This window comes from Benincasa hispida, chromosome 11 (genome assembly GCF_027475165.1).
Source record: "Benincasa hispida cultivar pf3 chromosome 11, pf3_genome.v1.1, whole genome shotgun sequence".
Classification (NCBI taxonomy): domain Eukaryota; kingdom Viridiplantae; phylum Streptophyta; class Magnoliopsida; order Cucurbitales; family Cucurbitaceae; genus Benincasa; species Benincasa hispida.
Genome location: NC_143488.1, coordinates 11,408,632 through 11,425,739, shown reverse-complemented (window position 1 = coordinate 11,425,739; position 17,108 = coordinate 11,408,632). Strand labels below are relative to the sequence as shown.

The window sequence follows — 17,108 nt, the reverse complement described above, 5'->3', positions numbered from 1 at the left end:
AAATTTGAGTGCTCAATTTTTACAATTGAAAGTTTGATGGTGTAATTGCAACTACCATCATATTCTAGAGGGTGGCTTTTGTAATTTTCCATTTTTTTTTTTACCATTTTTCCATATTAAACTACTTTTTCATAGTATTGAGCTTGTCGAAAGTTATTTTTTATAAAAAAAAAAAATATAACTTTGGTCCCTAGATGGTTCTAATTTCTATTTGGTCATTAGGTTTTAAAATATTATATTTTTAGTCTTTCAATTTTGAGTTTGGTTTCATTTAATCTCTAGGTTTCATAATATTACAGTTTATCCTTAAGATATGAATTTGTTTTAATTTGATGTTTATGTTTCAAGATTTACATATTTAATCTTGATTTTTCAGGTAATACCTATTTTCAGTCTTTGATATCCATCACCCAATTTTAGTCCCTATATTTTTAATAAATCTTAAATATTAATTTAGTCATTTTTTGAAAGTACATGAACCAAAATTAGATAATATAAAATACGGGAATTAAAATTCAACAAACTTCAAAGTATATAGACCAAAATGATATTTTAACCAAAACAAAATATCACTAATGTGAATGTAATATTAATAATGAACTTTTTAACTCGTTAAAAAAAGCATAAAATGTTTATTCATTACTTTCTTTGATTTTTTTTTTGTTTTAAAGATTTTTCTTTATAAATATCTAGACATTGGCATTTTATTGACATTTCTATCGATATTTTTCTAAAATTGAGACTTCGTTTAAACCTATTTATTTCTTTAATCTTTTTATTCTTTTAGTTTTAAATTCAACAAATGCGAAAATTTGGGTTAATGCCGATGACTTAGATTATTTTAAATAAATTAATTGGAATTAATGTCAAATACTGAAAGTGAGTATTTTTTGAAAAATCAAGATTGAATGTGTGAATTTCAAAACTTAGAGACCAAACTAAATTTAAATGTGAAAAATCAAAATTAAAGGTGTAAATCTTGTAGAGACCAAATTAAATTTAAATGTAAAAAATCAAGATTAAATGTGTTAATCTTGAAATCTAGAAACCAAATTAAAATAAAATTGATATCTCGAAGATAAAATTATAATATTGTGAGTTTAAATTGAAATAAAACTCAAAATTGAAGTAATAAATATGTAACATTTAAAATTTACCTGCTTTTCTTAATTTTTTTCAAAACAACTTCTTTTCTTAATTTTTCTTTTCAACTGCATTATTTATCCCACTTATCCTTAATATCCTTAACTATTGAATTAAAAAAGAGAGGCCAGATGTGGATGGACTTCACATGGACTCAAACCATGTTCCTATTTGGGTTCCAGAAGCCCAATGAATCCCTTTCATACTTGATTTCAAAAGCCCAAGTCCAATTAATCAATTTCTTAAAAAAATTAAGCCATGTTTGATAACCATTTCGTTTATTGTTTTTAGTTTTAAAAATTAAGCTTATTTCCTCCACATTTCTTGCCATGATTTACATTTTTCCTAAATACAATGATCGAATTCTTAGCCAAATTTTAAAAATAAAAACAAATTTTCAAATGCTACTTTTTTTAGCCTCAAAATTTGGCTTGGTTTTTTAAACCATTGGCAAGATAGATAGTAAATGAAGAAATTTGGGTTGAAAGTAGTGTCTATAAACTTCATTTTCAAAAACAAAAACAAGAAAACAAAAAGGTTACCAAAAGAGGCCTTAATTTATTGGTTTTTGTTTTGGATTTTTAAAAATTAAGCATTTTTTCTTTCCATTTTTAAGTACAATGATTGAATTTTCAGTCAAATTCCTCAAATTTTGGCTTGGTTTTGATAAAAAGTAGATAACAAAAGAAAAAATTTGAAGGTGGAAGTAGTATCTATAGGCTCATTTTTTTTTAAAAAAGAATCAAATAGTTACCAAATGTGGCCTGAATAATCAAAATTATTTTTCTAATTTAAACAAAAAGTTTGGTAGCACTAATAAACGAGCTAACGTGGGACCTTGGACCTATAACTTTGAGCCTCAATGACCCAAAATTGATTAAGTAAAGACTTTAAATTAATTAATCATCCGATAACTCAAAGGTGCCAAAGTAGGCTTAAGTCCACTAACATAAAATATGTATTAACAAGTAAGAGGTCTTTGAATCAAATTCTCATATTTAAATAAATTATAATAAAAAAAAATAATTCAAAGTTAATTTTATCATATATTAAATTGCATTGATCTCATGCACTCTAGAAAAATTATGTACGTTCATATATAGGTATAACTATAAACGGACGATCATGTGACCCTTTGCGAAGTGATACACTGTTCTAACTAGACAAAACTACTATTTACCTAGCTAATTCCATTTATTGGTACTTAAGCTCTACTGTTTCTCTAATGGGTTGTTTAATTTCATGATTTCATCAATGAAAAATCTTTATTGGAGTATTAAGAAGGATAATACTCAATCATCCAAACTAGCACTTTATGGAGCAAAGCATAAAGCTAACACGTGCACACTTCACGCTTTGGATATTCGAGGTCATGGTCATGTAGGAATGTTCCCTGCTATACTCTCTAATTGAACATGGTTTAAGAACAAAAGTTTTTATTGCACAAACATTTACATGTGAATTAAATGACACACTCGTATATTGCACGAAGTTCATAATACGCTCAAAAGGATTAAATGGACTTATGATCGGTTTTATTAGTGTGATGTGATTGCATTACTTTTAACAGTCTTATATGAAATTATAGAACAAATCGTGATCTAATCTCACTTTAATTGAATAAAAAAAAAAAATCGAAGTCGAAAATATGAAAAAATATTTTTTCAAAAAATAATTAAAAATAGAGTATAAATATTGCATTAACAAAACTAGAAAAATAAAGTGTGAAAGCTGACCTATGCTGATAAATCTACGGCATTTATCATGGCTCATATATATTATTTTAGTGCATTGAACATTTTGAGTTACCAAAAGAAAAAAAACCCTAAAATAATAATAATAATAATAAAGAACAAAAAGGTTTGAGATGTACTTGTGACTTGTGAGCACGTAGTGGACTTTTATTATTTATATTATAATAAAATGGACCGACAAACAACAAAATTACTATTATTTATTTATAATAATAATTTGACATTCACACTTTCTTTAGTTTATTGTCAATAAATAACTATTATTGATAATATTGATACACGACGATTTTTAAAGACAAATTTTAAGTCTACTAATGAAATATGTTGTTGACTAGTAATAGATTAATTGTTTAATTAGCTTAAATTAGTAATAGACATAATGATATCTAAATAGGTTAACAAATAATTATGGATAGAAAACAAAAACTAAATATCACTTACATATACCCTTTTTATTCAATTGATAAATATATCGATATTATACCTAATAAAAAACGAGCATAAATAACATATAAATGAGTAATGCAAACAACTACATATAGAAAATGAAAGTTAAGTATCATAAATTTACCATTTTTATCGGTTTATATGGTAAAGGAGTGTTTGTACAATAAATTAAAAATATTTTAAATAAATGCGTGTTTTCTTTATAGAATGTGTATAATTTTATTATACACATATTACTAACATTTAGTCAAATTTAAATAGTTTTTCATCACAATTCTCCATTTATATTTTCATCCAATTTGTTAAAGTTTAGATTTTTAATCAAATTCTAAAAACAAAAATAAAATTTTAAAAATACTTTTATTTATTTATTTATTTCTTTTCTTCTTTTTTAGTTTTCATAACATGTTGTGGCTTTTGAACATATAAGTAAAAGTTGGATAAAGAAAAACTAAAAATGAAAAAATAAAAAAAACCAAAACTAACCATTTGGTTTTTAGTTTTTGACTTTTGAAACTTAATCTTATAAACATTAGTTTTATCAATAAATTTCTATATTTTGTTATACACTTTCTACTAATATTATAAAAATTAATTTAAGTTTTGGAAACTAAAAAATAGTTTCAAAAAATATTTTTTCTTTTTAGATCTATTTAATGAGGAATTTTGTTTCTCAAAGAAATATGAAAACCCGAAACCAACAAAAACTAAAAAACGAAATCATGATCAAAGGAAGTGCCAGTGATTATCAAGACACAGACTAATTAATGGTTTTAAGAAATAAAGCTTCTTTTTACTTTGTACCAACTTTTTTTTTTTTTTTTTAATCTTTATAATTTTTCTTTTCCAATTTTATACTTCTTCGACAAACACGATAAGGGAAACAAAATTTTGTAGATTTTAATTTTTGTTTTAATTTTTAATTTTTCTTTTCTTTTACAATTTTGGTTTTTTTTCTCTTGTTTTAGTATTAGTTTTCCAATTTTAAACTCATGCATACCATTTCATATAAATGATGAGCACCATTTTATAGAATAAATAAAGTACAAATCATTTTGTTTTTTTTGTTTGGCCCAAATTTCATTTTCAAAATGTAAAAGAGATTCTTTCTCTTGCACGAGAGATTATTATTATTATTATTATTTTTTAACAAAAACATAAATTAAATTTTTTGGGTTATTTGTAAATGGAACATTTTTCTTTTAAAAAGGATAGAATGGGTTGGGGGTGCACCGGAACATCTCCACTAGGTGGCACCTTCTTAACACCCTCATCATTTCCCGAAAGATATATCATTAAGCACAAAGGAGATAATATAAGAAGTTTGTAGAGGGCTAGAGATAATCCCGTAATTACAATGATAAAGAGATCAAATTTACAAAAAGCCCGAAGATTAATGACAATAATGGAAGAGCTATAATCCTTGAAGAGTTTGTTTCTATGTGACCAGCATCTTGACAGAGAGTAGGTATTGTCCCAGAGGTTAATGACACTTTTGTTGAGATATTTGAAAGTGCGGTTGTGTCACTCAATCCAAATAGTCTATAATATCGTTGTTGCAGTGTTAAAGATGATGATATCTTTTCTAGAAGCATTTATGATCATACATATGGCATCATCTAGCTCCTTAATAGTGTTAAATTATTTTTGCTAGCCTAGCAAATTGTTCATCATTGTCCCGAGGGAAGAAGCCAACTGGCAGTGAATAAATATGTGCTCCATGGTTTTAGTGTGCTTTTTACATATAGGACACCAATTTGGGTTAAACATTTGGTTTGGGGGCTTCTTTTGCAGAACATCCACAGTGTTTAACCTTTGGTGTGGCAAAGAAAAAACTTAAATTTTTTGGGGATGCTGGTCTTCCAAATATTCTTAAACATGTTTGGATTCTTTTGGGAGCTGGCATTGCTGTTTTGAGTGAACATATTCTCCTTTATGATCGGTACCTTGAAAGCACCATTACTACCTAACCTCCAAATGGGCCTATCAAACCTATTCTTAATTCAAAGAGCAATTAGGTGAATTTTAACATTGTTCCACTGCTCAACCTCCCTCTACCAAAGAGATCTTCTAGGTTGAATATCCAAATCCAACCTCTCTTCATTCCAAGCCTCCTTAATAGAGCTATTTGGTATATTTGATAATGCAAAAAGTCGGGGAATAGTCTCAACCAAAGGACTTTTTATGTTCAACTACCTTTTCAAAAAGAAATATTTTCACCTCTGTTAATCTTCCAAGAAGAATTAGCATTGAACCAATCAATACTTTTAACAATAATGGAGCCCTAAGGAGATTTCAAACAATTGTGTTTACCAACAACAGGAATTTCACCAATATATGAATGTGTGTATTTGGCTAAGATCAATCTCTTTTAAAGAGGGTTGTTTTCGTTGTGGAAGTGCCAAAGTCATTTGCAAAGCAAGGCAAAGTTAGTGTCCTCCATATTGTATATGCCAAGCCCACATTTATCTTTAGGAGGGGAGACTATTGACCATCTTACTAAATAAGAGTTGTAGCCTCCATTGTTGTCTTTTCATAAATAGTTTCTCCAAAGCTTCTTAACATTTTTATAAACTGATTTAAGAGCTTTAAAAATAGAAAGCATGTATGTCGATAGGCTTGTAAGAGTAGCTTGTGAGGGTAAGTCTACCCCCTTTGGAAATATAAGAGTATTTCCAGTTACTCAACTTCTTTTATATTTTTTCAGACATAGTATCCCAAAAAGAAGTAGCCTGTAGCTTACCTCCTAGCAGAGCTCTCAAGTAATTTATTAGTAAGAACTTATGCTTTATACCCCATCTGTTAGCCACCTCTTCTGCACGATTACTATCAACATTTATGGCTGATATGATAGATTTCTCTAAATTTATGCTTAGGTCAGTTGCCCGGTCGAATGTCTTAATAATGTTAAAAGCATTCATCAAATAGGCATCGTTATCTTCCACAAAAATTAGTATGTCGTTTGCAAAGAGTAGATGAGTGAGATGAAATTTTTAGATAAATAAACCCCTCTTATTTGCCTCTATTGTTCAAAAGTATGCAATAATCTACTGGTATAATCCCTTGCAATAACAAAAATAAATGAGCATAGAGGGTCACCTTGTCTTATGCCTCTGGTAAGTTTGATGTGTCAGCGAGATTTTCCATTTATGAGAATGGAATATTGCACGCTTGAAAAGTAGGCTTTCATCCATCTACCTTTTTTAAGGAACATATAGTTAATAAACTTCCAACTGATTTTAGCAAAAGCCTTTTCAATATCCAGCTTAATCACAAAACCTCTATCTTTTTTTATTCACCAATAATCAATTGCTTCATTTGCCATTAAAATAGCATCAGTAATCTATTTTTCTTTTCTAAAAGCCAATTAAATTTCAGCAATTGTGAAAGGAAACGTTTGTTTGAGTCAGACGGCAAGCATTTTAGCAATGACTTTGTATAGAGAAGTAATGAGGTTGATAGGTCTGTAATCTAATGCTTTGTTACACTTGACTTTCTTGGCAATAAGAGCTACGTAGGTATCATTGACATTGCAATTCACCACACTTTTTAAAAAAATCTTAGAATACTTCCAAATAATTAGCATTGAAAGTGTTCCATGATTTTTTTTTAAAAATCCATAGTGAAGCCATCTGGACCAGGGGCTTTGTTATTGCCAATCGAGAATAAAGCATTGTGAATCTCATATTCACTAAAAGGAGAGCATAACTGCTGTCTCTATGTATTACTGATAGAGACCATTCCAAATTGTTAATAAATCAACGGTCACTCTCATTCCGAGTATAGATATTATTGAAATGTTTAGTGAACACTTTATTAATCAACTCATTTTTGTATAACTTATGCCATCTCATCAATTATCTTTGTTATGTAGCTCCATCTCTATCTTGCAGTGCAAATTTTGTGGAAAAAAGAAGAGTTTTAATTTCCCTCATAAGCCACAGTTTTTATATCTTTGAACCCAATATTGCAATTCTCTAGTAGCTTCTACACTAAAATAAGCTTTGAGAGTTGTTCTTTGTCCGTTATCCAAGTCACTGAGCTCTTAGTGCACTTAAGAGGTCTATACAGTCTATCTCTTTGATCCAAGCTCTTTTATCTTCTTCAGTCATTGATTTTTGTCTATTTTGCCAATTCTTTATGGCCTAGGATAGTTTTTAGAGTCGTCTAATGAATATGTATCCCAAGAAATCATTCTAATACGTATTAGTTCACCAATCATTTATGTTTTTATTGAAACTGTGTGATTCAAGATTTGTGTTGATGAAACGGAAAGGACAAGGTCCCCAATTGAGCTAAACCGTTTCAAGCACTTAAGGAAAATGATTAGAGGTAATATGTGATAACATTATGGGGTAATGTGTATTAAACTTTGTTTCCCATTGAGATATATATAAGAACTTATCCAGCCTTGATAATACAGCCTGAGATCTCAAGTTTGACCACGTGAACTTACCATTCGATAAAAAAGGGTTAGTAAGATTATTTCTGATGATGAAGTCACTGAATTTCTTCATGCTGTATTTAGCAGGATTTGCGATGGATATTTCACTAGCTCAACGAATAACGTTAAAATCACCCCTAATAAGCCAATTTGGTGCACAATTGGACTTATGATCATCAAGTTCTTCACAAATTTATTTCTATCTTTACGTTTTGCCGGGCCATAGATAGCTGCCATCCACCAACTGAAACCTTCAGATAATAGGACATTAGCAGATATGGAGAAATATATTTCAATGTGATTGATAATTGTGTGTCTGAGATCATCCCACATAAGCAATATACCACAAGATATACCATTAGCATTTATACTCAACCACTTTATGCATATAGAGCTCCAATTTGATTTTATCAATTTTTTTTATACATTATTGAGCTTAGTTTCAGAAAGAAGAAGAAAGTCGAGACAGTAGCTAGCAACAGTTTATTTTATTAAGGCTCTTTTGAAGGGAGAGCCTAACCCTCTTACATTCCACATCAGAACTTTCATGGATTACTGAAACGCATCCAAAAAGTGCGTTTTCTGGGCTTAGAATTTAGTTAGTTTTATGCTTAATTTAAGATCTTTGATGCTTCTAATGTTTGATTGTAGGAAATTGAGAAATTAGATGAGAACAAGCAATTTTGGAAGATTAATGATCAAAATACCCTTAAGAAGGTCAAAGTTTTGACCTAGTGCATTGATCAATGGAGAAAAAGGAACGAAAATTCGGAAATCGAAGGCAGAGAGCATCTAAAAGCAGGCCAGCATTGCAATGATGCTTGCAACGTTGCGACGCTACGATTAGAAGAGGCGCGCTATGTATGATTTAACACCAGTGTTGCAACGCTGGTTGCAGCGTAAGCAGTTTTTGGCCGATTTGATTCAAGGAGGCTAAAAGAGGACAATTGAGGCACTTTTAGGGCTATTTTTGAGTGCGTAAAGAAATATTTCGGAGAGGCTTCCCTGAGGAGTTTAATTTTGGACAGAGGCGGCATCTCGGAGCTTCAAAGGATCGAAGATTTGAAGAGATTGTTGGGTTGTGATTCCGGATTCGAGGATGAGAGTCAAGAACATGGCTTGCAATTTCTTCCTTCTTTTATTTCCTATCCTTTGTGTTTGGAAACCTCATGAATAGTCTATGTTTGCGCTGTAACCATGAGTGACCGATTTGTGTTTCTAGGGTGTTGATGTAGTCTTATGGATTGTGAAAACTGAATTGGTTGTTTTTTGGATTGAATTTATGCATAATTATTTTAACATGTTTGTTCTTAATGCTTTTGATTAAAGGATCACTAATTGAATGTTCTTTACTTAATGTTTGTCTCGAGAGAGAAGGCGTTAGGTTGGATCTAGCATGTTAAACTGTGAATCGAGTATGCACGAGAGTGATAGGAGATTGTTGATGGAGGAGCTTAATGATGTGGCTAATCAAGTGATAGAAGAGATTTGGGTCAATGGTTAGTCATTAGAAAGGGTTGAGCTCGAGAGAGGATACTTGGATAAAAGACTTCTAGATCTATAATTTGTATGAATCAATCTAAGGTCAAAATAATTAATTTAGTTAATCCGTTTAGCAAAATCATACCCTAGAACGTGTCTTTGTCTAGTGTTACCATAGTTTTATCTTTTCTTGCTTTTTAGAATTAGATTAGTTAGGTTGTCATCACAGTCCGGTACCTTAAATAAAATTAGAAGAATCTCTGAATAGCTAAAAGAGTCAAACCAATTTCTCAGAGGACGATACTCAGTCTCATGACCATTTTACTATATTATAATTTGACGCTACGCTTGTGCTACAATAAAGCCACTTATATCCTCATCGATTTGTTTTTAGAAGCCTGTGTAGCTCATCTGAGAATCCAAATGTATGGCATCAACCAGTCAAAGATTGTGCTTCCTTGCCATACCGCAAGTTCTTTCTTAAAATCTCTCTCTTTCTTCCTTGTTTCAACTTGTTTCTTATCTTCAACTGGTGTCTTCAACAAAGCAGTGATACTACTTTTCATGATCTCAGATTGAGTTGGAGAAGGTTGGGTATCGATGGCCAAAGTTGTACTTGGGCTAGATATCATTGCATCTGACAAGCACATATCCGAAATTGGGGATATAGGGCCCAAATCAATCGTAAGAGAAATCTCAGATTCGTTTGGCCCACTTGTGTAAGGTTGGATTTCTTGGGCTGTTGCGTTTGTCTTAGCTGAAAATGACCTTTTGGCCCTATAAACCATCTTTTTCGGCTTTGATAGGCCTTTGGGCCAAATAGGCTTCGTTTCTTCAATAGTTGGGCTGGTGCAACATCAATGTTAAAATAATAAGTTTTATTTTTGGACAAGGGAAAAAAAACTTTTCTCTTCATGATTTAACCGTCCCCTTCATCATTTGCCTTATGTTTTTCTTTTTCAGTGGCTATTAGAAATTTCCTCTTCCCCATTTTTGTCACCTTATCGATTTTGTCACTCTCACAATACTATCAGAATTAGAAAATTTCTTGTTTTTTCTTTCTTCGTTGTTTTTGCCGTTACCGCCAATTTGTTTTGTTGGAGGACTTGGTAATCTACTTGGGTTGAGTATCTAGAATTGCATCGGTAGAATTGCAACATTTCCAATGAAGTGGTATTGTTCTACTTCGGTATCAAACTCACCGTATTCCTTTGTCGTTTTTCTGGAGAAAGTACCATGAATCTTAGGATTTCATTCAATCAGCCACCTACCTACATATTGAGCAACTGTATTAATGATAAATCTATTTCCCCTTTCATCATTGATATAGATTGTAGCTGGTATGAAACCAATGTAGTTGTCCCTCAACTTGATCTTAGCCTCAATCATATCTATCTTTTCCAGAGTTTCTTTTGATACCTTTACGAAACCTCCACATATGTCTCCTATCTGCTTAAAAGAGTTCATGTTCCATGCATAGATTGGTATTTCTCTAAATTTTGTCCATCCACCGTAGCTTGGTAGGAGTTTCTGTGTTGCATAAATTGAAATAATCCATTTTTCAAATTTAACATAAATATTTTCCATAGTGACTCAGCCATTGTTTACAAATAACATTTTAACCTGCTTTTTATCAGCAAAGAAGACGATGACTTTTTCAGCATGAAAAGGTTTGTATTTCATATCATAATCGACTTATGCTTTTAGAGCTTTGTAGATTTTGGGCCAATCGTCAGGGAAACACCTCTTTGTTACAATTATTACATGGTCTTAATCGAGCTCCTAGTCAGCTTCAAAAAGCAAAATATCACTGTTGTAATGTGTCTCTACTCTGCCTGTGGGCCTCTTTTTAGTAAGGTCGTCTGAGGAGCTTCTTGGAGATAACACTTCAGCTTATGTACGAGTTGGGTTGTCCTCATCTGAAGAAGAGTTGGTTGAATAATATGGGTTTTGACTTGTCTTGCCGTAGCTAAAAGTTCTTTTAACCTCGATGTTGGCCCGTAGGTTGATCAAGGACATAAAGGATACCCATCCCTTTTTGTCAGCATCCTCAGGGACAAGAATACTAAATTTTCTTCCTTTGTCGTCAACGAGAATATTTTTGCAATATTTCCTTTCCTATTGTGGGTCTTTTCAACCCAAAGACAAAAGTCAGGGAATCTCATTTTGAGGAAGAACTTGTTGTTCTAGAGTAGCAATCAAAGTTCTGAAAGTGGTCCTAAGCCATTCCAGAGATTCCAAAGAAACAGTTAAAGAGAAGGACTTGTATGGTCCCACTCAGTTAGTAGAAGCTTAGATCCTCTGGAATGTTTGTCCATGTATAGGACAAACTCTTTCTTTCGACAATGTATGAGCGCGGGAGTGGCTAGCGAGACCCATCTTGGTGAAGTAAACAAAGGAAGGAAACCTTAGATCTTGAGTGGTAATTATAGAGAAATAGTTCTTGTATTTAATGTAGTAGATTCAACATTAATGGCAGTAATACACGTGGTTGAAGAGGATCGATGTTGGTGATGAACGTGGTGAGAGAGAAATTTACTATAGCATTTTATAATGAAACATTTAATCATCTTAAAATAGAGAGGATTTATAAACTCATTTTCCTTGATAAAGAGGTAGCATTATTGTCTCCAAATTTAAAATTTTTATTTCAATCATATCATCTTTAATTTTATTGATCCATTATTCAATTAGTTTTTCCTATCTTTCTATACTTTTAAATTTCATGTCAAATATTTAAAATTTAAATTTAATTAAAATATATTTATCAAACAAAATTATTTTTCTATTAAAAATTTTATCTCAAAGTGTTCTACCATGTCCAACATATTTCATTTACATTCTAAGCTAATTTAATATAATTATTCAAAAATGTTATTTTCCTATAATTTCACAAAGTTTTCTACCACATCCAACACATTGTAAATAACTCAAACCAAGAAATACATCGTTTTAGATAATATTTTCTTTAATTACTTAATTTCTTAATAAACATTTACTCATTAAACTTTTTTATACAAATTTACTAATTAAACTAAATTAATGAAAAATAAATTCTATCAAAATTTAAATTTTATCGTAAAAACTAAGCCATAAATATTTTAGGCCACATACATCACACCTATCTTCCCATTAGTAGGATAAAATATTTTATATATGACGGTGATATATTATTTAACATAAACAGTTGACCCTCCCAAAAATTTCAAATTTCTTTTAAGAAATTGTTATAATTTAAAAAGAGAAGTATATGATATGATAAGTTTACATTTAAAAACTGAATTCTAATTTGATGAGTCAAATATAAAATTCTTAATTGAGGATTTAAGTCCATTTCTAGGATTTTACTTATTTCTTTTTATTTTTATTTTAATAAAAACGAGTTTCTAGCACTGATGCTTTTATAATCTTTTTAAAGAGATCTACATTATAGCAAGTTGCGTCTATGTATATGTGTGGTTTTTTCTTTTGACAATGTTTAGAGTGGAGAATCAAACTTTAAATCTCGAGATTGATATATCAAATAATTTCATGTTAATTCAACTATATTCTCACGTTGCTGGAACATGTATATATTTGAATTAAGACAATGCATCATGTATTTTTCTATTAATTATTTACACCAAATTGTTCCTCTATTTTAACATTTGTTTAACGGAAAATAATTAATATTGATAATTAACTTAAAAGTGAAAAAAAAAAAAAGGTTTTCAATCATGCAGAGGATTGAGTTTTTTCTTTTTTTTTCTTTTCTTTTCTTCTCTTTTTTAATCCATTTCACCAAGTATGATAGCTAGTTATGAAGGATATATGTATCTCTTTGTTAAAAGAATGAAAAAGAAAAAAAATAAATATATGTATGTTCAAAATTTATTGTCTAAGAGATATGATGTTCTGGTCTCAATATTTCAATTTATTTGTTAACTCATAAGCATTTATACAAGCAACAATCTAGTCTATGAATGCTTTATAAAAATTTACCCTTTAAATTTTACTATGCAATAATTTAATCATTATACTTTAAAAATTTGTAATGATTTATTTTACATTAAATAAATAAAAAAAAACTAATTAAATACCTAATATTCTTACAAAATATATAGTCTACATCATAAAACAAAAGTGAACATCTAAATTTGATGAAATTTTTATGTCAAATACTAAATTATTACAAATTTGAAAGTTAAAGACTAAATTATTACATACTAAAGTTCATAAACTAAACTATTACAAAATTGAAGTATGTGGATTCAATTGTTAAAAACTAAAGTTAAGTACCAAATTGTTGCTTTCATGAAAGTTTAGGGACAAAAAACGGTGTGTTTTAACCTAATCGAGAAACTATAATTCGTTATGAAATTATCATTTATTGAAAAGAAAATATCCGTACGTCCCCCTCGAGTACTAGAATAGCCTTAGAAGGTACAAGTACGTCCAATTTCTAATAACCTCTCTCATTATATTTGACTTTTGCAAATTAAAAAAATAAATAAATAATTGACTTTGACTTTTGAAGCTGATGATTGTAGTGAGGGTCACGAAGGGCCAAGAATTTAGTAATGAAGCCAATCTCTTTTTCATATATTATAAATAGGAATAAACCCTACAACTCATGATACAACCAAAAAATTTCACAACTTAACTACAAACTCTCTCCCTTTATAAGAACCTTTGGGTTTTGCTTATACGAACACACAAAGCAACAACAATGGCTTCTCATTTCCCTCGTCGAAGCTTTATCATCGTCATGATCTTCTTCTTTTCGTTTATGATGCCAGAGATTACAATTAAATCAGTGATCGCCATCTTTCGACCAAGCCCTTGGAAGCTTGCCCATGCCACCTTTTATGGCGATGAGACAGCATCCGAAACAATGGGTATGTAAATTTCAAATTTAGTTTATAAACTTTCATAACTTGTATCTCCTAAACTCTCAAGCTTTATAATTATATAGTACGTTTTAAAACTTTTGATTATTGGTCTAGTAAGTTCTCAAACTCGTCTAGAATTTTCAATTTCTTTTGAAAATTCCTGATATATTAAACTTTTATTAAAATCAATAGATTTATTAGGTATGAAATTGAATTTTATGATTACTACAAAGCTAAACACTTAGTTTCTTTGTCCAATAGGTTCATAATTTTATTTTATTTTTAAATCAAAGAGGTCAAGAAGCTATCAAATAAAAAATTGAAAGTTTAGACCTAGCCTGATAACTATTTGGATTTTAATTGTTGGTTTTTGTTATCTATTTTCTATTAATGTTTTCAAAAATCAAACTAAATTTCTACATATTAAAAAGATAGTTTTTTAAAACTTGTTATAGAGTAATCTTCAAGTATTTTCTTAAAACAAATGTGAAAATCATAATTGAAAGATTCAAAGGAAATAATTAGCACGAAATTATTACTAAATAGATCTTTAGCTGGATTTATTACCACAAAATTGAAAGTTTTAAAAATTATTATAAAATTAATTAAAGTTGAGAAACTTATTTGACACAAATATAAAAATTCAATCACCAAACTTATAATTAATTTTTCTTTTTTAAAGAAATTACAATCGAAATATTATATATTTTTCTATTTTTTGATTTGGTAAGGTTTTGCATATTTCAGGAGGAGCTTGTGGTTATGGAAACTTATTCACAAATGGCTACGGCGTCGACACGGTGGCTCTAAGTTCTACCCTCTTCAACAATGGCTACGCTTGTGGAACTTGCTTTCAAATCAAATGCGCCCAATCCAAAGCTTGCTACCCTAATGTTGCTTTCACGACGGTGACGGCGACCAACCTTTGTCCCCCGAATTGGGCGAAACCATCCAACAACGGTGGGTGGTGCAACCCTCCGAGGGTGCACTTCGACATGTCGAAGCCAGCCTTTATGAAGATCGCCAATTGGAAGGTCGGGATCATCCCCGTCGTGTACCGACGAGTTCCGTGCGGTAAAAAGGGCGGCCTTCGATTCACATTACAAGGAAATGGTTACTGGCTTTTGGCGTACGTGATGAATGTCGGCGGTGGCGGAGATGTGTCGGGAATGTGGGTGAAAGGTAGCAAAACAGGATGGATCAAAATGAGCCATAATTGGGGAGCTTCATATCAAGCATTTTCATCTTTGGTTGGCCAATCTTTGTCTTTTAGAATCACTTCTTACACAACCAAAGAGACCATCACGGCTTGGAATGTTGCTCCTTCTAATTGGAGGTTTGGCTTGACCTACAATGGCAACGTCAACTTTCGTTGATCTCAAGAAATCATTCAAAGAGGTTGATACAATGTAGTATGAGCTACAATATAACAACTACGTTGAATAATTTCTTAGCTGTGTGTGAGGTGTTCAGAAGGGAATAATTTAAGTCAATCTGACTTAAATGTTTTACGATGAATTCATTTTAGATTTTGAATTGAATTGAATTCATTATCTTAAACGTGGACACCCCTACTTTTATGTCATATGGCATATGGTCATTTTAGAGCTTTCTGTCATTTTCAAAGCTAGCGGATCAACTACTATATTATATATTTGAAATTTTTGTGTTATAGGTATATGAACAACTCCATTGAATTATTTGTAAAAACTGATGAGATGATTATGTGCTAATTATGGTAGTTGTAATAATGTTTGATATATATTTATAAAATTGTAACCCAATTATATGAGGTTATATATTTATGTACTTTGTCTATATCACCTGAATGATCAAAATTGATCATCAGACCATTGTTTCTTTCTTATTTTATATAATGCATTTTGAAAAACAAAAATGTTTAAAATAAAATAAACTCATTATTCGGCAGGTACCAAAAGCCAACGCTCTATTCCAATGACCATAATATTTAATGCTACCACGATTTCTTTCAAAAAAGAAGAAATAAACTCAAGACTGATAAGCACTCTAAAATGCAAAAGTTTAGAAACTAAACTCATTGTCGATACAACCTCTTGCATTAAATTGTCGATGGGAACATGACGTGAGTTGAATCAAACTATGGCAAATTTTTGGTGGAACAGTTTTGAGAAAGGAAATAAAACTCATTGGATTATCTGGAAGCTATGACCTACCTTAAAGACTTAGGAGAAAGATGACATAGGTTTCCGGTGATGAAGTTGACATTCAATATATAGAAGCAATTAAGGATCTAAGCACTCTAACTATATCAATTTTAAAGGAAAAACATGCATCTTATAAGGAGAAAACAGAAATAGGATTTCTAGTATACAACCTTTGTAGATTCAATCAAATTGTGTCAAATCTTCCCGAATTTCTTTTCTAATCCTTGAAGTAGACTACCAAAGACATCTTCTCCAATAAACTCGGGCCTTAGTAGGAGTGTGGTCTCCAAATTGATCAAGAAAAGGATGAATTTTTTAGTTGAAGATGTGAAAACTAGAAAGAACACAAGCTAGAAAATTATGTGAAATTGTGGAATTGCATGAATGCCAAATGCCATAAAATAAGTTTAATTTAAAGAACTTATTCATGCACTTCAGAATTAATCACAAATTGACACACATTTTCCATTTAAACTAAGTGGATTAGGTGTAATGAAAACGGGAAAATCCCACTTTCAATTTATTTCTCAATTTTTCATTTAATTCAATTTTTAATAATAAAAATCGAATTAAACCGATTTCAAATCCAAATTTGAAATTACCAAATTGAAAAAAAAAACTATTTTAATTAATCAATTAGATAAATTTAATTAATTAATTTAACAATTAATTCAATATCAAATATTAAATTAATAAAACACTTAATTCAAACATGAATCCTTATTCATGTAATTAATATTTAAATCAAATTTAAATACCTTCAACTCTAAAAAAACGTTTA

General features: G+C 30.3%; 1 protein-coding gene across 1 annotated transcript; it reads left to right on the top strand.

Moving 5' to 3' along the window:
• Window positions 1-13,978: 13,978 nt before the first annotated feature.
• On the top strand, window positions 13,979-15,517 carry LOC120092068 (expansin-A7-like). Its single transcript, XM_039050273.1, has 2 exons — window positions 13,979-14,147; window positions 14,889-15,517. The coding sequence occupies exons 1-2, from the start codon at window positions 13,979-13,981 to the stop codon at window positions 15,515-15,517; spliced, it is 798 nt and encodes a 265-aa protein (XP_038906201.1).
• The last annotated feature ends 1,591 nt before the right edge of the window (window positions 15,518-17,108 follow it).